The sequence below is a fragment of the Fragaria vesca genome, linkage group LG5 (genome assembly GCF_000184155.1).
Source record: "Fragaria vesca subsp. vesca linkage group LG5, FraVesHawaii_1.0, whole genome shotgun sequence".
Lineage (NCBI taxonomy): Eukaryota > Viridiplantae > Streptophyta > Magnoliopsida > Rosales > Rosaceae > Fragaria > Fragaria vesca.
Window position 1 is genome coordinate 25,616,695 of NC_020495.1, and position 20,953 is coordinate 25,637,647.

At 38.5% G+C, this 20,953-nt stretch overlaps 5 protein-coding genes across 5 annotated transcripts; 2 read left to right on the forward strand and 3 right to left on the reverse strand.

Annotated features, from left to right (window-relative positions):
* Positions 1-1,168: 1,168 nt before the first annotated feature.
* Positions 1,169-3,464, reverse strand: LOC101291538 (lysM domain-containing GPI-anchored protein 1-like). The gene is made up of 5 exons (XM_004301787.1): positions 2,807-3,464; positions 1,979-2,093; positions 1,690-1,851; positions 1,479-1,510; positions 1,169-1,395 (listed from the first exon to the last, which is right to left on the reverse strand). The coding sequence occupies exons 1-5, from the start codon at positions 3,462-3,464 to the stop codon at positions 1,169-1,171; spliced, it is 1,194 nt and encodes a 397-aa protein (XP_004301835.1).
* Positions 3,465-6,554: 3,090 nt separating this feature from the next.
* On the forward strand, positions 6,555-10,357 carry LOC101297734 (carbon catabolite repressor protein 4 homolog 5-like). The gene is made up of 13 exons (XM_004300481.1): positions 6,555-6,957; positions 7,132-7,295; positions 7,387-7,452; positions 7,533-7,585; positions 7,848-7,929; positions 8,294-8,337; positions 8,433-8,520; positions 8,626-8,718; positions 8,833-8,865; positions 8,995-9,204; positions 9,463-9,548; positions 9,630-9,714; positions 10,049-10,357. The coding sequence occupies exons 1-13, from the start codon at positions 6,702-6,704 to the stop codon at positions 10,100-10,102; spliced, it is 1,314 nt and encodes a 437-aa protein (XP_004300529.1). The 5' UTR covers positions 6,555-6,701; the 3' UTR covers positions 10,103-10,357.
* A 47-nt stretch (positions 10,358-10,404) lies between these two features.
* LOC101291838 (F-box/LRR-repeat protein 20-like) lies at positions 10,405-11,905 on the reverse strand. The gene is made up of 3 exons (XM_004301788.1): positions 11,252-11,905; positions 10,801-11,170; positions 10,405-10,529 (listed from the first exon to the last, which is right to left on the reverse strand). Exons 1-3 carry the CDS (start codon positions 11,903-11,905, stop codon positions 10,405-10,407), a joined length of 1,149 nt encoding a protein of 382 aa, XP_004301836.1.
* A 2,199-nt stretch (positions 11,906-14,104) lies between these two features.
* LOC101292132 (putative ribonuclease H protein At1g65750-like) lies at positions 14,105-15,587 on the forward strand. Its single transcript, XM_004301789.1, has 2 exons — positions 14,105-15,127; positions 15,348-15,587. The coding sequence occupies exons 1-2, from the start codon at positions 14,105-14,107 to the stop codon at positions 15,585-15,587; spliced, it is 1,263 nt and encodes a 420-aa protein (XP_004301837.1).
* A 1,061-nt stretch (positions 15,588-16,648) lies between these two features.
* Positions 16,649-18,892, reverse strand: LOC101298025. Its single transcript, XM_004300482.1, has 3 exons — positions 18,851-18,892; positions 18,470-18,686; positions 16,649-18,286 (listed from the first exon to the last, which is right to left on the reverse strand). The coding sequence occupies exon 3, from the start codon at positions 18,108-18,110 to the stop codon at positions 16,956-16,958; it is 1,155 nt and encodes a 384-aa protein (XP_004300530.1). The 5' UTR covers positions 18,111-18,286; positions 18,470-18,686; positions 18,851-18,892; the 3' UTR covers positions 16,649-16,955.
* Between the last annotated feature and the right edge of the window lie 2,061 nt (positions 18,893-20,953).

Sequence of the window (20,953 nt, forward strand, 5' to 3'; positions counted from 1 at the left end):
AATATAATATATGCAAGTGATTGATCGACTTAAATGGGTAGAAGAGAGGTCTAGATAAACAAAGGTGATACTGTGGTATTTGCAATTTCATACTTTAATGTACCAGTTGCTATTTCCTGGATGTAACAGGGAGCCTTCCAATTTTCCCAACATGAATAAATTTAGTTTTCATCTCATGATTATGTAAGACCACTTTTAGATGTTAGTAACAAAATTCTTTTGGCAATGCACTCTGATGCTGGTTGATATTTTGCTTCAACAATTATTTTGAAGCATGAGATATGATCTTGATCGGATTAGAATCGGGACTCTGACAATTATTTGTCCATGATTTAAGAACATGAGTGCATGAGATACCAATTCCAGAAGGAAATATGGAACTGATCATTCTGCACCAGATTGATATGTATGGACCTGTACTATACCATGGCCGCCCTTGCCGAGAATTGCAGCAACTTGGAAACACTTGATTTGGTATCCTGTCGGGTAACCGGAGCTGGCATTCGTGCATTTTCAGGTCATAAATGGTTGAAGCTCCTTACAGTGATGTGTGGAGACAACTTTGATCAATCAGATGTGGAATGCGTAGCGCTTCGATGCCCTTCATTGAAGTCTGGACGAGTCGTTAGAAAGGAGTTTTGAATTGATGCACGAGAACGCCAGAAGAATCATAAAATTCGAACGCCTCTCTATTCTCCCCTCTTTCGGCACCATATTTTTGAGAAATTCAACATGATGATTTCATGTTTGCTAGAAGAGATTCCTTTGATAACTTTTATTGATGTCAAGGAATTTATATATTTTGTTTCTGAATAATTGGATCATCTTCTATTTATATGCATATTTTGTGAAAGCTACTGTCACCGAGTGTGTTTCTGTAACTGATATTAAACATGGTTGCCTGATATTATCATTTTTCTGTCTTCGGTTGCTCTGCTCGCTAGAAACAAGCATTTTGCCTGATCGAAGCTAGTTTTGCCACAGCAGCCATTAGTTTGCTTATGTACCAAATTTTGGCCTAAAATGGATGTCATTTCCTGAAAGAAAGTAGCTATATATGTTGGTTGTAACTACATGCATATTAGATTATTGAACCTTCTAATTTGCATAACAAGAATCACAATTTTGACGTTTCATTTCATTGATGAGCAACTACATTTTGACATTCTCAGAAGAATAGGCAGAGGACAACCCACAAACTATAATATGGAGCTTCACTAACCAATCTGCCGTACTTGGGCGCACTACTGGGATTTAGTCTACTTGAAGGACCGTAGGCATCTGTTCCAATAGTTCGATTAGGAAAGGGTGATTGTGAAGGAGGTAGTGATATGTATGGGACTGTAGGATTTTCAGGCGATGCCACTGGTGAAACTATGCTGTAATCTTCGTCATCTGCATAGAGTCGAACTTTAACCAGCTAGTGACCCAAAAATGAAGCAATGAAAGCAAATTAGACAACTCTAGTCAGTACTAACCTGAGCAATGGGAATGAGAAGAGTTCAATAAGCTGCAAAGAACAGAACATGAAATCATCATGGTGAAATTCTCTAAATTGTAGTTATTTGCTCTATAAGTTTGTGAATTTTATCCGTGAACAAATGTCGTCTTACTCTTACCAGTGTTAGAATCGAGAGTCCACACTATATAATCAGTGATAGAAAATATAACTCTGCAGTCTGCACTTACCCCCTGAAAATTTTGCCACCATTGTGGCCTCGATACACACAAGTGCTGACATTACAACCAGTAGCCGTTCGGTTAATGGAAACATCTCCAATGAAAAGATTAGATCCTTTGCATTGCAAATGTGAGCATGCATTGACAATCCCAGATGGGAAACACTGCAAGCTGATCATGACCAAACAACTTGATTATGAAAACAGATAAAATTGCAATCATCATGAAGTACTAACTTTGTTTTTTGGTTGTCCTAGCATTAAAGAGCTTAATCAAGAACCTTACTCCATGTACTTACTTGAGAGTGCTTGGCCTACAAATGCACTTGATGCAGTTGCTGGCAGTTAATGCATATGAACCATTTGGAACTATTAAGCTCTCATTGTACCAGTTAAGATTTGCTGATGAACATGCTGCAAATATTTACATATTAGGCCCCATTTGTATGGTAGGAAATCATGGTATGGAAATGGAATTAGTTTCATTTTCCATTCTAAAGTGTTGCTTGGTTGTAAATAAAGATTGGAAAGGAAACAAAAAATGAGATATGACTGGAAATTGATTCCCTCATAAAGACTGAATTACCTAGTAAGGTGTGGTATTCTATTTCCATTCCCACCGTCAAGGGTAAATTACAAAAATTAGCCATCTAAAAAATTTATATTTCTTTAAATAGATCACATATGCAATTAGTAAAAGGGTGTTATTAGAAATTAAAGCTTTTAATTTCATTATTATGACTTATTAAATATAGTGTAATATGAATGGAAATAAATTACTAATTTAATTAAAATATCAACCAAACACCTACATGAAAATACCAAAACTTTTTCCATTCCATATTACGGAAAGGAAAATAAATCATTTCTCTATCTTCACATTACTGTTATCCAAACGGGGCCTGAGGGTTTTTGAGGTATAACCATTTACACATCAGAATAGGATTCAGTTTAAGTTCATTCCTACACTAGTAACAAACTTAACCTTTCTGCTAGGCAATCAAGCTTGACACAAAAGACTTGCAAACATAAACCTACCTTTCTGCTACAAATATTCTCATTCTCAAATCTCAGTAAGACAATGATCAAAAAAATTGAAATGTGATCAATGTACTAACCAGTCTAACCTGAAATTGGAATAGCCATTATGTCTCCAGGGTCAACCGTCGGTTGGTCAAGCCCATTAATGCCGACCAACTCCATCACAGTTGCCCCAAACTCCACTCCAATGTTGCTCAAGCTCTCCCCACTCTGCACCACATACGACATAAACACTGAAGCAACGCCATTGTTACTATTGTTAAAGCAAGTACATGGCAACTGCACCAAAATGCTTTGACCACTCGTCAATGGATTATTGGGGCTAATCCCATTTAGAGTCCCAAGTTGTTCACCACTCACAAGCCTGCCATAACCTTCTGATATCAGATCCAAGCTATCAGCTGCTCGAACTATGTAAGATAGCATTACCCTCCTGATACCATCCACACATGAACATGAAATGGGAACTTTGAGTTGAGACCTTGCACCGAAGATTTGGTTCCCCACTGATGATGCTGTAATGTTGATGGAGTTGGCTGCCATTACATCAAAAACGTTTACCTGAAAGCGGTAAGCGATCTCGGAGAGCTTTGAGTCCCAAGGGAGAACATAGGAGAGGAGAGAAGGGCAGGAGTCTGAAGAGGTGCATGGTTCTATTGTGGACTTGGCATGTGTTAGTTTGAAGGAGACAATGAATATCAGTATCAGTACAAAAGGAAGTTGCAGAAGAAGTTGGTTTCGCATCTTGAAAAAGTACTGGTTTGCTAGTTTGTGCTGAGAAGAAGTTGGAGCAAACAAGATCTCATCTTTTTTGTCCAAGTTTCTAATGATTTAGGATTTTGGAAATGCAAACAATTTATGACAGTTTCTACAGGATTCTCTTAACTGGACCAACCAGTCTTGAGTCTTGACCCTCTTGGGAGTGACCATTGAGCAGTATTAAAGTCTTCCAGTCTTCCCATAGCCGTTAGATTCTTCCACATCTCCATGCCATTGTAAATTGTAGCGCTACTTAAAATAATCATGGGTAAAAAATTGGTATGTACTTTCAAGTATGCTTAAGCTAAATCTTTGTCTTTCTTAAGTGGAAATATATTTTCATCTAGCTAAGAGAATATTTGTTTGTTTTTTGAAAAGATTATCTGTCAATGCAATTGTCTAATGAGACTTTTTTTTTTTTTTTGAAAAGATGTCTTTTAGTCCTCAATTAATTAGTTAAGGTAAAAATATCCAAGTAAAGTTTGGAACTTTACTGTATTCCGGGTGAAACAGCTGTAGTTCAACAAGGTGAAACCACTGGTACGCCCTATATATATAGTCCTCGATCGATTATTGTTCATATAATCATATTAATGTAGGAGATATAACAAACAATTAGCAAAACATGAAAGAAGCAATGCATCTTACAATGTGAAACCTCATAGATACATTATTAGCTAATTAGGGTACATAGCATGTATTGCAGCAATATCATCTGTATGCAAAGCCCTGCACCCACATAAGCATACATAACAGCTTCAGGTATTTCACTGTGATCTATTCCAAGAAGGTGACCTATTTCATGAGTAAGCACCCATATCAGATCAAACTGTTTTGGACTGGGTGGCATGAGACTCCAATCCACACCGGCCACGTGTGGCGAATTTTCAAGCCTAACATATGGACAATATTTGAGATGACGTGGAGTTCGTGTGGCCATTGGGTTTCACACGTGGACGTGGGTAACCCGTTCTAATACCATGATAAAGTAGTTTAAGGTTCACATCCAAAAACAATTGGCAATGGGTAGAGTGACCCAAACCCTTATAAACCCACAGACAAAATCTCATATTCCCGATGTGGGATTTATATCTCAACAAAATGGTACTTTGTGCGCGGCCATTTTTTGACTCCAAGTTTGAAAAAGACCTGATTCGAACCCATATGAATAACTTGCCCTGATGACTGTGACCCATCGACGAGATTGTGATCCGGAAATCCACACCTAGGAGTGGTTATTAGGTTGATGGTTTCTGGATCAAGCTCTCCTGTAACATTCAAATGATAGGTTTGCTGGAATAATTTCAATGCTGATTCCAAAGCCTTACATCATAATCCAAAGCCTTATTGACATCATAATCTTCAGTGTGGTTTAGCTATCCAAAAAACTTCAGGTAGCTTCGTACTTCTTCCTGCCCTATTGACCCATTTTCAATTGGCTGAGCTACTGCGATAGATTGCACAAAAATTGCTACAAGGGGAAGTAAGGCTCTCATAAGAACCAGTTGGTGGGAAAAAATGTTTCTAGCCATTGCTAGTTTGCTACCAATATATTTGTTGTCTCTGAGAGATCAGAGATTCAGAGGGTTATTATATATACTATACTCAAAACTCAAAGGCACATAACTGAAATATGAATGTGACAATATATCGTATCAATGGTAACAATAAAAATGCTCATCACCATATATTATGGAGACGAACTTACGAATATTGTATCAATGGCAATAATGATGTTTATTTCACATAATATATATCTTGCCAAAATCACGTCCTTGCAAATTTTACCAATTTATAATTTTTTATATGACATTTATATCTTGCCAAAATCATAATCTTGCAAACTTTAAAGGGGTGAATCAATAACAATTAAATTAGGTAAAATAATAGCAGCTATTAATTATATACTAATCTAAGGGTTGTATTTGAGGAGAAATTTTTCCATGCAACTGTAGGACCACATGTCAATAACAGGTGGTGCTACGTGCCTATGAAAATTTGACATGTGGACATCTTTAACACATCAATTTAACGGAGAGAGTATCAGGTAATCAAGGTTAGACAGAAAAGATGAAAGACAAACCCGATTTCATCAGCAAAGCCAAAAGTTTTTGCCTCCCATCATCTTAACTATATATACAAGCCAAAGAAAAAAACCATTGGGTATGGGGAAATAAGAAAAAGAAATCCATTTTATAATCATGAAGTTATGGTTTGAGATTAAGAAGTTGGGTGGGATGACTGGGAGTCTGGGTTCTATCCATCTTCTGGGGAAATCAAATTCGACCTTCATTCTTGATGCTTTGTTAGCATTAGATTGATTCTAGTTAAAACCCTTTTCCATTGTGATTTGAATGTTTTCTTCAATAAGATCTCCAGGCCCCTCATAATCACTCTTTTCATGAATTACATATCGCTTAATCTGATCCAATGGTTATATCAGAAGAACATGTATGCATTGCCAGAAAAAAAAAAATCCAGACTTCCATGAATTCTCCCTTGGAAATTTCACGCAAAAACAGAAGAGCTGAAGATGAATGATCTGATATCCATCGATCTTAACCGGAATTGCATGGAAGATCCTTTCCATGTTATATACCTCTAGGAAAATGATTACAAAAACCTTGATTGTAAGAGAGCTTGAATCAAATATAGAGGAAGCCGGGGTTTGTTCATTTTTGTTATCGATGAAACATTTGGGTTTGTTTCTCAGTAACGGCAAGCTAACGTTAAGTATTGGAATCCACATGACAGATTTTCATAGGCACGTAGCACCACCAGTTATTGACACGTGGTCCTACAGTTGCATAGAAAAATCTCTCGTATTTGAGATTAAAAATTTAAGGAGAATAATAAATTTGCGATCTTGGAGATGAAAACCTTAGATTGGGTCAGATCGGACTGTGAAAAAGGCGGGGAATCGATTGGTTAAGCTTTGAAGCTCCAAAGCTCCAATATGAACGGTTTTCTCCTTCCCCGCCAGGCCCATTAGGCCCAGATCCGCCTAGCCCGCATGTTGTCCTTTCGTTCTTTGAATTAATTAATATAAAAAGATTGGGCTTCAAAATTGTAACTGGGTCCATTGGTATTTATGTCTTGTTCTTAATTCTAAACCCTGTCTTGTCTTCACAGTTGATTCTCGGAACCCTCATCCACGTACCGCGCATCTCAAGTGGCGCGTTCGTGTGACGCGCCACCCCTCATAAAACGTACCATCAGAGAATGGAAGAAACCATCAACATACCGCGTCCCAAACGCAAACAGTCGGTAAACAATGAAGCAGAACAGCAACAGACACAGCCTGAGCATCACAAAAGGAGGCGCAGAACTTTGGAGTCCGAAACCGAAAAGCTAACCCGACAACCCGACCCGTCGTCTTCAAATAGTTTCCAACTCTTGGCCTGTACATCTCGGAACAAAGAAACAGAGAGCTATCGGGAATGGGTCTGCAACTCTTCTACTTCTTCTGCTTATGGAGGTAAAAATATCGAACTAAAGTTTGGAACTTTACTGTAAAGTTTGGAAATTTACTTTAGGATTTTGTGTGTGTATTAGACTCAGTTGAATTGTAGGGGAGGTTGATGTTATTCAAGTGTTCGAGTTTTTACTTTAGGGATGATCAATCTGTGTGTGTTTTTTGTGTTTTCTGCAGAGAAGTTTGTGGTTGTGTCTTATAACATTCTGGGTGTTGATAACGCATCCAATCACTCAGATATGTATAGCAATGTGCCACCTAAATACATGAAGTGGAAGCGTCGTAGGAGGCTTATACGAAAAGAGGTCAACAGTTACAATGCTGGCATTGTGTGTTTTCAGGTATAGACTGTGAATCAAAAGTATTTTACTTCTTTTGCTGCTTACTGTTATCAGTTGGATTGGTTTCATGTGTTACTTGTATGGGTTTTAGGAGGTTGATCGTTTCGATGATTTAGCTCATAAGTTTCGGAAAGATGGGTTCGAAGGTGTGCACAAGGTAGCTTCAATCTTTAATGTGTAATTACTTATCCAGTACCTTGCTTTATTGACATATTTTTGATTGCTGATTAACTGCAGGCACGTACAGGTGAAGCAAGTGATGGATGTGCTATATTTTGGAAGCAGGACATGTAAGGTTTCTTGCATTCTTGAATTTGCTCAAAGCTGATATTCATTTTATTAAAGCATTAGGTGTTTCAGTTGCTTGGGGAAGGCCTGTTGGCTAAAAGAAACATGATGGATGGTTGTAAATGATTATGTTGCCTATCTAGTTTTTTATTTAATACAGGCTTGCTTTTACCTTAGTCACATGTTGGGCTGTTAATATCTCTTCATGTATTAGTGATTTATTTTCAATGTGCTGATCTTACCCAACTCATATTTTGAACACAGGTTTAGCCTTTTGCATCAAGAAAGTATAGAATTCCAAAGTTTTGGCCTTCGTCATAATGTTGCTCAATTTTGTGTTTTAAAGGTACTTTGACTTACTTTAATTTTCATATCGGGGATTACGTGTATTCATAAGTTGAAAATGCACATTGATGAGCAATTTTGTTGATACTGTTTGTTTGTGTACTTGTGTAGCATCCCTGTCTAAGTAGCATATTCTGTCGAGTATGTACATATTTTTTGTTAGGTCCCTTTTACCCTTTGGAACTCAATACATGTTTATTTAGTCAGTCAAGCGCTTTCCATTATGCTGTTTTAAATCTCTGACTTCTAGTGATAACTCAGATACAGTGGATGTAAAAACCCCGTCTGTTTTGTGTATTTCATTAGATGTGTGAGGCCATTTATGCTTCCAAATGTATTGCCTAATTTAATCGCTTATTTTTTAGTTGCAAGATCAGTTAGAGTCGGATATACCTCCCGATGCATCAATGTAAGGTTTATTTTGTTATGTTTGCATATCATTTTTCTTGAATGTGGTTAACAACTTAGTGTAGTCTTATGAATGACTGATAATCATACATGTAGGAGGCCATGTACCCAATGTAGAAGCTTAGTGGTTGGGAATATACATGTCCTATTCAACCCTAACCGTGGAGATATTAAACTAGGGCAGGTATTCTCATCTGCGATATTTCATTAATTGTGGCTATGTAACAATATTGCTTGTAATATCCTCAATTATGATTATCCATTAAACATCCTTTAAACCATGGTGTAGGTCCGACTGTTTCTTGAAAAGGCTTTCAAGCTATCACTAGAGTGGGGATCTATCCCTGTTATAGTTGCTGGAGACCTAAATAGTACTCCACAGGTGAGATCAGAAAGATGATATAATTTATTTTATCGGTTTCATTAAGATGCTTCGTATACTATTTATACCTCATTATCATCTTATACCTTACTCTTTCTTTTATGAAATGCTCAGAGTCCTATTTACCAATTTCTAGCTTCGTCTAAGGTGAGTCCATATTAGCTCCTCTCCCCTCCTCTTTTTACTATTACCTTTTTTCATCCTTTTCCCTCGTGTGTGAGTTTAATCTGCAATCGTTGCGTGGTTATTTTTTTTTTTTTTTTTTTTTTTTGTCAGTTAGACATCCAAAAACATGACCGCAGACATATTTCGGGACAGATGGAATTTGAATCTCAGTATAGAACCTTCATGTATAATGCAACCAGGTATGGAAAGCCATTCGTTTATAGATGGAAAGCAGAAGAAGTAAGGCTTGCAACTGGCTGTGAAGAAGTCACTCATCTTCAACACCATCTAAAGCTGGGCAGTGCATATCATGGAGTACCTGTAAGACCTTAACTTTTCCCTAGCATTACATCTTCAGAGAAACTAAATTTTCGAGCACTTGATTGTGCTTGAGATTCATATTGTCTTATATCTGATTCCACCAGATGAACAATAAATGTTCGGATTTAGGCACAAGTGTGACCCACTTGTAATCATCTGATCTTGGAAAATTCCAACAAAATTATGACTTTGGGTTGGGAGTTGTTATATTCAAAATATATACCTTATTTGTCTCATGCTCTATGCTTTTTTTTCCAGGGTAGTAAGAGAACACGAGATAGGTGTGGAGAACCCTTGGCAACATCATACCACTCCAACTTTTTGGGAACTGTTGATTATATTTGGTATTTAATTCAACTTAAAAAAGCATAGCTTTTACTGTTTGCATTTCAATACTTCTGGTTGCTGAAACCATCAGGTGGCAGGCATACAGAGGAACTTGTTCCGGTCAGAGTTCTTGAAACGTTACCCATCGACATTTTAAAAGGAACCAGTGGACTCCCCAGCAAGGTATCTCTTAATGCCGATTCTTCTGAGCATCTTCATTTGTGTAGACTGAAATAATAGTGCAATGTAATTAAATTAAGAAATTTCAATGAAGACAGTAAATCATTGTCAAGTGCTCCTCTAAAGGAATTCAGTTATTGAAATATAAACTTCTTTGGTTAAAGAAGCAAGTGATCTGATTACTTAACGACTCATAGTAAAAACCCTGGCCTGAAAACATGTTGTGATAAGGTGGTAAGGGGCTGAGACTAAGAAGTCTGAGAAAAGTTGACATTTACACTTGATTTTCTCTATAATGCATCGTTGTGCGTTTCTCAAGTTCAGTTTTGGTTGGCAGAGATGGGGGAGCGATCATCTTGCTCTTGTGTGTGAACTGGCTTTCCGTAGATGACAGCACTTGCAGCAGATCCTTGACTACCATTTTCAGTTCAATCCTTAACCTGGTGGGGTTGCATTCTAAAAGTTTTGGTCCGCTTAAAGCTTCGACCATCATGATAAACCCAGCTTATGAAACACTGATACATTCAGGAATCAGTTACAGTTGTATTTATTGGGAAAGGGAATGTAGTACTGTTGTATCTGTGAACATGACTGTTGTTTACTTGAATCAATTTTGAGATTAGAAGTGAAATATTCTTTTCCAGTGAATCATCAGTTAAAGATGACTTATATATACAGACCTATCAATGACGATTACTGAATCGCCAGTGAGTCTAGATTCTGGTAGCTATCCTTCGGAAAGCAGTTGCACAGAAAACTTCCAGTTGCTGAAAGAAAAACTAGAACACTTCCAGCTTCAGGCAAAATGCTGATTCTCACTGAAAATTAAAACACATCGATTATCATCATCATCATTCACTAAGCAACCTTATTCAACATCATCAGATGATCCATTTCATATAGAAACAACTAATAAAATAAAGATCATTGTCTGACACTAACCATATAATCAAAAGCATAAAACAGACAAAAATTTTGAAATTGGTCAAAAATTCCAAAAGGGGTCCTTGCTTTACCAGCAAGTTACTAACACACATTCTGACATTAGCAAACTGAACTGTATGCCAAAAAAAAAAAAAGGTCTGCAACTGTCGAGAACTTGATGACTCTTTTTAGTGTGTTCATGCATCAATTCAGAGCTCCAAGCAGGATCCACCCTCAAGCTCGAATCCACCACAACCGACTCCAACGACGGGCATCCAAGCGCTATGCTTTCCACATCAAAAAGATCAAAATCCCACAAACCAAGCAATACAAGGCTTTTCAAGCATTGATGACTTGAAAATGCAAGAATGCCGTCTCTCCTCACCTCATGACAATCCTTTATATCAAGTATCTCCAACTTGGGGCAATTCTCAGCAAGAGCAACAATAGTGGCGTCTGAGATCCCCTCAAGAAACAATCTCAATTCTCTAAGTGTCTGAATCCCAGAGATCGCAACACCTCCTATATCAGTGATCTTCAGTTGCGGAAAATATCAAGACAAACTATAAGTCACACTGAGTTTCTCCAAGCTACACATTTTGTGCAAAAGCTCAACCCCACCATCAGAGATCCTATCCACCATTTCATCAAGCACCAATCTCTTCAGGGTTTTAGAGACACAACCATTTGCCAAGAACCCCAATCCAAGATCCGTAATGTTGCAAGAACTCGTAAACTCCAGTGTTGTAATACAACACTGTGAGCCAATTGCTCTTAGTACAGGATCCGAGATGAAGCTATTACATGTAAATGCCAATGACGTCAAGATCTGTGCCGAATTCACAAGCGCAAAAACCGCAGAGTTCCCAATTTTATTACCAAAAAGAGAAACCTTTGATAGTTTGGGACAACCATTCCCCAAAGCCCATAAACCTTTACGCCCAAGAAAGTGTGAACCATAGTTGGTGACCTTGATGACCTCGATTTGCGGACATATTTGTGCTATGAACTCGAGGTCGGTGTCGGTCGTATGCTTCCATGTTTCGAAGTGGACCAAGTTCGGGAACCTAGTTAACGCAGGTAGGGGAATGTCCGGTTTGTCAACGCAGAGTGATGATCGGTTCAGACCTTCGACTCTAAACCATTGCTTCCAAACCTCGGAGAACGATTTTCTATCGTCTTTGTTGGTGACGTAGTTGAGGATTAGGCCAAGTAAGTCGTCGCTCAGCACACAAGTCTTCCCTGATATTTTTTTGGTGTGTACAGCCATTTTTGGCTGGTGGTTTTGCTACTGTGTGTGTGCTTGAGTGAAACGAAGAAGAACTGGAGGAACTAAGAGGGCTGAGATATTGACGTGATGATCTTCGCCGGCGGCCTCATCTATTTCAACAATATAAAAAGGAACTAGTACTCATCATATATAGGTCCAAAACAAAATGATAATACATTTCAGAAAGTATCATATATGAACTGAAGTACTAAACAAAGACCAACACTGTGGCAAAACTCGCTTCAGGCAAAATGCTATTTCTCGCAAACACAGCAACCATTTTAATATCAGTTACAAAAGCACACCCATGCCAGTGACAGTAGCTTTCACAAAATAAGCATATAAATAGAAGATAATCCATATCGTTCAGAAACAAAATATATAAATTCCTTGACATCAATAAATGTTATCAAAGGCATCTCTTCTAGCAAACATGAAATCATCATGGTGAAGTACTCCAAAATCCGGTGCTGAAAGGAGGAAGAATATTAGAGAAGTATAAAAATTTCATGATTGATTTGGCGTTCTCGTGCATCGATTCAAAACTCCTTTCTAACGACTCATCTAATACAACACACTTCAATGATGGGCATCCAAGCGCTAAGCGTTCCACATCAGATTGATCAAAGTTCACTGATGACCTATACATTACTGAAAGAAACTTCAAGCATTTATGACCTGAAAATGCACGAATGCCAGCTCCGGTTACCCTACAAGAATGTAAATCAAGTGTCTCCAATCTGCTGCAATTCTCGGCAAGAGCGACCATGGTGCGGTCTGACAGGTCCAACCTATCAATAGGACACAGTCTCAGTTCCTTGAGGGTTCGAATTTCAGAAATGGCCATGACTCCAGCATCGGTTAACCGACTCCATGACAACGCCAGGTGCTCCAAGCTACACATGTTGCGTAATAGCACAAGCCCGGTTTCAGTGATTTTACGGCAACCATCGATGACCAATTTCTTGAGAGTTTTTGAGGTAGCCAAAAACCCCAATCCCACATCAGTAACATTATCACAACTTACCAACTCCAAGGTTCTTATGGAAGATGACCCGATTGCTCTTAGTGCTTGATCAGAGATGAGCTTAACATTTTGCAAACACAATGCCTTCAAATTATGTGCTGAGTGACAGAGAGCATCAACTGCAGGATTCCCCACCACCTTTCTCCCACATAACACAAGCATAGACAATTTGGGGCAACCAGTTGCCAAAGCATGCAGACCTTTTGGCCCCAAAAGACCATCATCATGGACCTGTTCTTTGTCATCATAGCCAACCATCAAAGTCTTGAGATCGGGACATGCTTTGGCTATCAAGTTGAGGCGGGTGTCGCCCCGAGGATAATACCATGCTTGTTTATTTTTCTTCTTTCTTCGTGCGGTAAGCTTCCATGTTCTGAAATCGACTAGGTTTGGGAATCTAGTTAGTTCCCTCAATGGGATGGTTTGGAAAACCCTAAGTGATCTTCAGTTTAGACGTCGCACTCTTAGCCATTGCTTGCACACCTCCGAGAACGACGCTTTATCTTTTCTGCACTTGATTTTGTGAAGGATCAGGCCAAGTGCATCGTCGTTTAGCATGGTTTTAATTCTCCTTGATTTCTTTTTGGCGCGTATAGCCATCTTTATTCTCTGATACTTTTGAACAACCAAGAACTAACGGAACCAGAAACAATTTCAGAAATAAACCTGACGATATTCTTGCCCGTAGATTACCAATGGACGGCTTCAGCTACTCATCATGGAGCACGGTCTGGCAAGAGGTTGTTTGGGTTTGGAGTTTATTTCTGATTCTACATAATATATCTTGCTAAATCATAATATTTTGTTACCAATTTTATCATTCATATTTCCTATTAGATTTTAAAGGGTGAATTATTGATATTTATGAATTTTACCAAGTAACGGAAACAAATGTTACGTATTAATAGTATAGTATATTCGGTAGCATATTTGCCATGAAATGCATAGATGTATGGCAGAATTTTGGTGGGGAGATTCAGAGAAAGGGAGGAAAATTCATTGGTTGGCTTGGGAGAAAATGTGTGCTCCGAAGAATGAAGGAGGACTTGGTTTCCGAAATATGGAGCTGTTTAACCAAGCTTTGCTTGCAAAGCAAGGGTGGAGGTTACTCAATCAACCGGATTCGTTAGTCACAAGAACTCTCAAAGCAAAATACTTCCCCCACAGGATCAATGTTGGAAGCCACAGTTAAAGCGGGAGATTCCTATGCTTGGAGGAGCCTAATGAAAGGGGTTGATCTTTTGAAACAGGGAGTTCGGTTCCAGATTGGTACGGGGTCTAGTGTTTCTGTGTGGAATGACCCATGGTTGCCGCGCCCATACACGTTTAAACCTTACTCAGGGGTAATGGAAGGGTTGGAAGATTTGATGGTCGGTGATTTGATTGACCCGGACACGTCGACTTGGATGGTAGATCTGTTGGAGGAATTGTTTTACGCAGATGAGGTGGAGATGATCCGGAAAATTCCATTGAGTATACGGAGCCCAGATGATAGACTTATATGGCATTTTGATAAGCACGGCCTCTATTCAGTGAGGAGTGGTTATCATTTGGCTGGGGGTGTAAACGCAGACCAGTCTCGTGGGTCTTCTTCAAGTCCAGCGGGTTCGAACAAGACATGGAAGCAAGTCTGGAAGGTACGTGTCCTGCCTAAGGTTAAGAGTTTTGTGTGGCGACTCATGAGAAATATTCTTCCTACAAAGGTGGCTCTAAGTAAGAAGATATGCATGGAAGAGCAGCTGTGCCCGTTTTGTCGAACTGAAAACGAAACAGCGTTGCATCTGTTTAAAGAGTGTAGCGGAGCTGCATGCATGTTGATTATTAGTCCATTAGGGCTGCGGGCCAGAAATCATGGAGCCAATAACATGGAAGAGTGGGTGGTAGGCATGATGGATGTGCTAACAACGGGGCAAGTGGAGATGTTTTTTATGCTACTGTGGGCCCTCTGGGTTGAGAGAAATAACATGGTATGGCAAGGAACAAGTTTTGATCCCATCAATACGGTGACTTGGTCAATGTTACTCTTACAAGAATATCAAAACTTACACCCATGTGAGACGAAACTGAAGAGAAGGAAGGTGTCAGAAAGGTGGAAGTTTCCACCAAGTGGGAGACTCAAGTTAAATTTTGATGGGGCTTATAGAGATGATGGATGGGGGGGAGCAGGAGTAATTGTCAGAGATGAGCAAGGGGAGGTGATAGGTGCATGGTCAAAGAAGTTATTTACAAGCTGAAGCCTTAGCATGCAGGGTAGGTCTAGGGACAGCTTTGCAGCAAGGTTGGAAGTCTCTGGAGGTCGAAAGCGACTGTGCTACTTTGGTCAGTGCCCTTAACCATCATGTAGAAGACAGAAGCGAGGTTAGTCGGATCATTGAGGATTGTAAAGTTTTTATGATGTCTTTTGATTTTGTAAAGATCCGACATATTTATCGAGAAGCAAATAATGCGGCCCATAGATTGGCGTGTTTTGCTAGTCTTGATAGAGTAGTAGAGCTACGCTTAGCTGAGGCACCTGTTTATATACATGATGTCCTCTTTGAGGATAAGTGTAATGCTCAGAGTGAGGCACGAGTTAGAGGTTCTTTGTCCCTCTCGGAGCTACACTCTAATTTTAATATAAATAATGGGTGTGAGAATGAGCCTCTTCTGGGCTGAGTGTCTCTCTCCAATTTAAAAAAAAAGTATAATATATTCGGTACGTTGCGTGTATCTACACATATATTGAATTGTCAAGATCAGATGATATAATACATACATGGTATAAATTGGTTTGAATGACTAAAATTACACAGTATTCATTAGTTTACATACATGTGTTAGAAACGTAGGGATCACAAATTAGATGGGATTAAGGGGGTGGATTTTTATAGAATGAGGGCATAGTGTTGTGGATTTTTATCCTCCATAGTGGCATTGTTCTTTTTTCTTTTCTTTTTTTTTGATACGATAGTGCATTGTTCTTTTCTCAATTTGTGTTGTGTATGCTTGTCAAAGAAGGAGGAACACTCACCTTGCTCTTGTGTGTGAACTGGCTTTACGGAGATGAAACCATTTTTGATTGAAGCTTTCGACTAGGCCGCTACCTAGGCTGTGTACATTCTATAGGTTTTGGTCCGCTTTATTACATTTACGCTCCGACCAATATGAGAAACCGGCTTTGTTAGATTTCTGTTCATCGGCAGTATGCGGCAATGAGTTGCGGTTGCCATGAGGAAGATGAAAGTAAAGTTCAGATTGTGATTGCTTTGTAGTTGAAGCTTATACCATGCCGATTGCAATCGATTTTGCGTTGGAGTTTCTACGTCAATTGAGAGAAAATGTTCTTATAGCTAGTTTCTTAACCATCCAAGTGTTTTGAGTCTAAAATTGTGTAGTAGATACCAAGAGCCAAAGAAGATAGATAGTCATGCCTCGTATCTTGAATTCTTGATCAAGGGCCCAAAAGAAAGGACAAAAGGAGAGGCGAGAAAACATATCAAGGTTGCCTTTCCTTTTCATTTGCGTAGTTAAACCATTCAAAAGCTGAAAATGAGCAATTTGATCATGAAGCTAAGCGATTATGGTGAGTTTGAGGCATTGGCATATAGACAAGAGGGGAAAGAGACAGATTACAAGATGCCACATCTTCCGAGTTCTTCCTAAAGATTATAATAAAGACAAAAGAAACAGAGATGAGAACAAACTTAAACTCCAGATATAGGGTCTCTTTCTGAATTCTCAGAATCTAAACAGATACAGTGGCACTTCTATAATATATTTGGCGAAATAAACAAGGTTCAATTTTTATTTTATTTTCTTCCTTTTTTTTGAACAGGACAAGGTTCAATTTTCTAATCCATGCCACTGAGAGTTTGAGAATCTTGGACAACTCCCAAATGAGCACAGACCCAAGAAACACTTCCATAAGTTCATAACAAAGATGCCGATAGCCTCAAAACTGCTCAAACATGTACTGAATATAAAGATGTATCTACTAGTAATTCCTAACTACAAAACTTTACGAGTACTGTGATCCAGGTTTAATCAATCCCAGCAAAACCCTGCTAAGTCACTCATAAGAAACTTACGAGGAGGAAGGATATTCTGACCATTTCCATCACAATACACAGGAGGATCAACAATGTCACTCATACTAACAAACAACTGATCCAAACCATCAATAATGTCACTGTCCATATATCCCAAATTCAGAGATCCCAAATCTTCAGTTCTTATTGGTGACAATATTAGCCCTTCAGTAAATTTCAAACTGGATAGCTTATCTTGAAGAAAGTCTTCTTCAGCACTAACTGCTGAACATGTTGGCACTTCAGGAACGTTCAAAATGGATAGCGCTTCTTCAGTAAGTGGCAGCACATAGCCTTCTTCAGCACTTGATGGTGATGATAGTGGCGCTTCAGGAAATTTTAAATTGGATAGCTCTTCTTCAGAAAGAGGTTGCTCAGAGCCTCCAAGTGCAGCCTTACTAGGAGGCAGATCAAGCACAGATGATGGTGATGGATGACAAAACAAACTTGTGGTCTCTTCATATGTAAAGGTCTCGTTCGCAGGAGCAGCAGCTACTGATGAATCTTGACTGTCCCCCGATAAATGAAAGCTTTGACACTTGTACTGATGATTGCTCTTATCTGTTAAATGAGAACTCTCAAATCCCTTGTTTGATATATGCAAGTCCTCATAATCAATCTTTCTCTTTAACTCTAACTTCATGTTATCAAACTGAAGCCTCCTATTTTGATAGGCAACAGAAGCCTCCTCTGCAGTATCGAAAGTGCCAATCCACTCACGTACCCCTCGAAAGGGATCACGAATCTCTGCAGCATATTTACCCCATTTTCTACGCCGAACTCCCTTGTACAGAGAAGAGGATCTCTGACTTTTGTTACTGCCATCAGAATTCTTGGTATTACCAATTCTACCTCCATAGGCATATGATTCATCTTGCATGCCGCCAACCACAATCTCCGAAACAAAGACCTTTTTTCCGGGCACAGATTGATACTCATTAACATTACATTGTTCATCATCTTCACTGGAAGAATCAGTAGCATAGGGATCAGTGTACATAATTCGAACTCTCCTCTTCAAACTTGTATCCTCTTCTTTTCTTGATTGCTTTGCCATCACTTTCATACAATACATATCTTGATTCAAGACTTGGGTTCTAATCCCAGGCATTCTAAGATTTAAAATTCTAAATGCTAAACCCCAAAGGAAGCTGCAAAATATCTTCCAAAAGGACCAAAACTGAGTACCAAGAAATCCCCAAAACCCTCAAACACCCAAGTCTCAACAGTGAATAAGAAACTAGTCGTCTGGAATAAAACACAAAGCACCTCACTCCAGAGGAATTCCTGTATCAAGATTACAAAAACAAACAAATAAATCACAGCAAACAACAAAACCATTCACAAATTAATAAGAAAACTGCTAATTGCTAAACACATCAACCCCAAATTCACAAACTTTGAACATTCATTATAACATTGAACATGATAGACTGAATTAAACCCTGCCAAAAGTTGAAACCCACATACCTTTGTGATCTAAATGGCTTGTAAGAAACAGGGGAGCTATGACTGTGAGCCCCAAACTGCATGCAAAAGGTGGGGACTTTGATAAGGAGAGACTGATCACAACAAATCAAGAGCTTCTTCTGAGCTCCATTCAATATATCAAACCCAGACGACATAAATCCCCTGTCTCAACCCCCTTCTCTGTCTCTCTTCCTTTAGAAAACAAAAAGGAAAGAATCTACAGAATCAAAAACCAGAAAATCAAAATCAAAGCAAGGAAAACCAGAACGTTGCAAGAAAATCAAGCAACAAAGAAATTACACAGATTTTGCTTTCCCAAAACAAGCCAAGAACCACGAAAAATCAGACGAAGGAAGAGGATAGGGAAAGCTTGATTCTTACTCAAGATTTGACGATGATGGTTGTGTTGATGATTCTGGTTTCTTTGTTGTTATGTTGGGTTTATCTCTGTGAAAAGAGTCCCACTCCCTCTCAGTCTCCGTAGTACAGTGTTTGTCACTCTTTGGTTTTCTGTGCTGAGTGCTCTGTTTGGTATTTTGTTTTTCTCAAAGGACTAAAATGCCCAGTGGCCATTTAAGAGGGAAGGGACAAAGTTGGTAACGGCATTTGTTGCCTGCTTGGATTCCGCGTTACCAGTTCAGCTTTATTCACTGTGATAAGACAAAACTAGAACACTCCTTTACACAGGGGTTGTCATGTCTTTTGAGTCCTTGTTTTGCGCCGCCCGGAGTTTTCAGGTTTTCTTGTTTTATTGAGAAGGGCTTTGTTCTAACTCGTAAATGGGCCGATGTATGTATAAATCTCCATCTTTTGAAGACCTTTTAATACTAATTTAGTAGGTGGAGAACAAGACCAGTTCAATTTTGGTAAGTTTCCATTAATAGAACCATCATCACTCATTTTAGTAGTACTCTAGCCTAATCAATTTCATTAGTTATGAGGCCCAATGTGTGGCCCAATTTTGTTGGTTAGCCCATTTTTGTTGGGCCGTCCAACACATGACAGGCCCATATTAGTTGAAAAACTTTGGGTCTTCATAGTATGTGAAGCTGTCTTCTGGATTTGTGTCTAAGTATTACCCACACTGAGGAACACCCTTATCTTTGAGGGTTTCGCTTTTAGGACCCTGGTTGATTTTCTCAATTAAATGCGGTCATATGTGCACTAGCAAATCTTATGTAGCAGTATTGAAGGAGGATTAAGCTTAAAACGAATCCCGAAATACAAAATATCAAATAAGTGGACTACGAGACATTTTTGTGGGTACTACTACAACGTTTTGTTGTGTTTGTAGATAGCAATGAATGTGTATTTATGCCAAAGGCTAGCAAAAATAATCTTGTAATTCGATTATATTATACGTATGTTAGTTAAATGTGTTTCAATTTACTTGTAACCACACTCTATTTCGTAACTATGCTCTTTTAAACTTCTATCTATCTATAAAGTTATTTCTCCACATCTAAAAAAAATGTTCATTCGTTCTGATAAAATATGGTGCATTATTGTTGGTAGCATAACATTATAACCGTACATTTCGAATCTGAAACACTAAATTGACGGTAGTAAATTTCTGTTTTATATTTGAAATTGAAAAGATGTATGGCTAGAAAGCAAAGTAAAGTGATTTCATCTCTAATGATGTGGTGGTTCACAGGGCACAAATTGTCCCCTCATCATGGTGCCAAATGGTCAAATAAACAAGGACTGGATGCACTTGCCATAGCATAAAAAGAGCGCAACATGCTCCCCACAAGAGCCCAGTCAAAGTAATCTTTGTTTTAACGGACCTGCTAATACATTAACCAAAAGACCCAAGTACCCTAATCCCTCGTGATTAACGTTGATGATATATGTATGAAAAAGAAAATCAAACCAATAATCTCAACCACAAGTTGATTAGTAGGAGAGACGCTCAGACCACCCAGTGTTATTTGGTCTGGCAACAGTCACCCTTTTATAAATAAACAACATCAAACAATTCTCAAGACCATCAAGTCATCTTAAATGAGTTATATTACAAAAAAAAAAAAAAAAAAAACTTTACAACGCACACCATGTGACAATTAGTTTGTCATGCAGATTTTAGGTTTTTCACTGAATCTCTAGCATGCAATTACAAGCTATTGTTCTTTTTATATGCTATACGATTTTTTTTTATTTTTTATTTTGAAATCGAGGTTCGCACCTCTTTCAAAGTGTTATTGCAATCACTATGACACTCAAGGACTCAAGTGTTGTTACTGTCATGATGAAAATTCTTCTACGCACCAAAATATAAGTGAACCGAACAACTAACATACAATATTTTAATCCGATCATCTACGTCGCATTATCATGCATGTATTATAATATCGTTAACAAAATTAAAACCGAAAGAAATAGCATGAGGACTTGCACAGTTGCACCTCACTATGCCACACGCTCATAACACTTTATTTATAATTAGTAAGTAATTCACTGATTGTCTGATTCCCAAATAAT

Coding starts and splice junctions, on each gene's coding strand:
- LOC101291538 (XM_004301787.1), bottom strand. CDS start 3,464: ATGCGAAACCAACTTCTTCTGCAACTTCCTTTTGTACTGATACTGATA. Junction 1,852..1,978: donor TGTAGGCCAAGCACTCTCAA/GTAAGTACATGG, acceptor GGTCATGATCAG/CTTGCAGTGTTTCCCATCTG. Junction 1,396..1,478: donor TTCTCATTCCCATTGCTCAG/GTTAGTACTGAC, acceptor GACTCTATGCAG/ATGACGAAGATTACAGCATA.
- LOC101297734 (XM_004300481.1), top strand. CDS start 6,702: ATGGAAGAAACCATCAACATACCGCGTCCCAAACGCAAACAGTCGGTA. Junction 6,958..7,131: donor TACTTCTTCTGCTTATGGAG/GTAAAAATATCG, acceptor TGTTTTCTGCAG/AGAAGTTTGTGGTTGTGTCT. Junction 7,586..7,847: donor ATATTTTGGAAGCAGGACAT/GTAAGGTTTCTT, acceptor TTTTGAACACAG/GTTTAGCCTTTTGCATCAAG.
- LOC101291838 (XM_004301788.1), bottom strand. CDS start 11,905: ATGGCTGTACACACCAAAAAAATATCAGGGAAGACTTGTGTGCTGAGC. Junction 11,171..11,251: donor ATAGGATCTCTGATGGTGGG/GTTGAGCTTTTG, acceptor CCGCAACTGAAG/ATCACTGATATAGGAGGTGT. Junction 10,530..10,800: donor GAGTCATCAAGTTCTCGACA/GTTGCAGACCTT, acceptor TTTAATTTTCAG/TGAGAATCAGCATTTTGCCT.
- LOC101292132 (XM_004301789.1), top strand. CDS start 14,105: ATGTTGGAAGCCACAGTTAAAGCGGGAGATTCCTATGCTTGGAGGAGC. Junction 15,128..15,347: donor TCAGAGATGAGCAAGGGGAG/GTGATAGGTGCA, acceptor GATTTTGTAAAG/ATCCGACATATTTATCGAGA.
- LOC101298025 (XM_004300482.1), bottom strand. CDS start 18,110: ATGCCTGGGATTAGAACCCAAGTCTTGAATCAAGATATGTATTGTATG.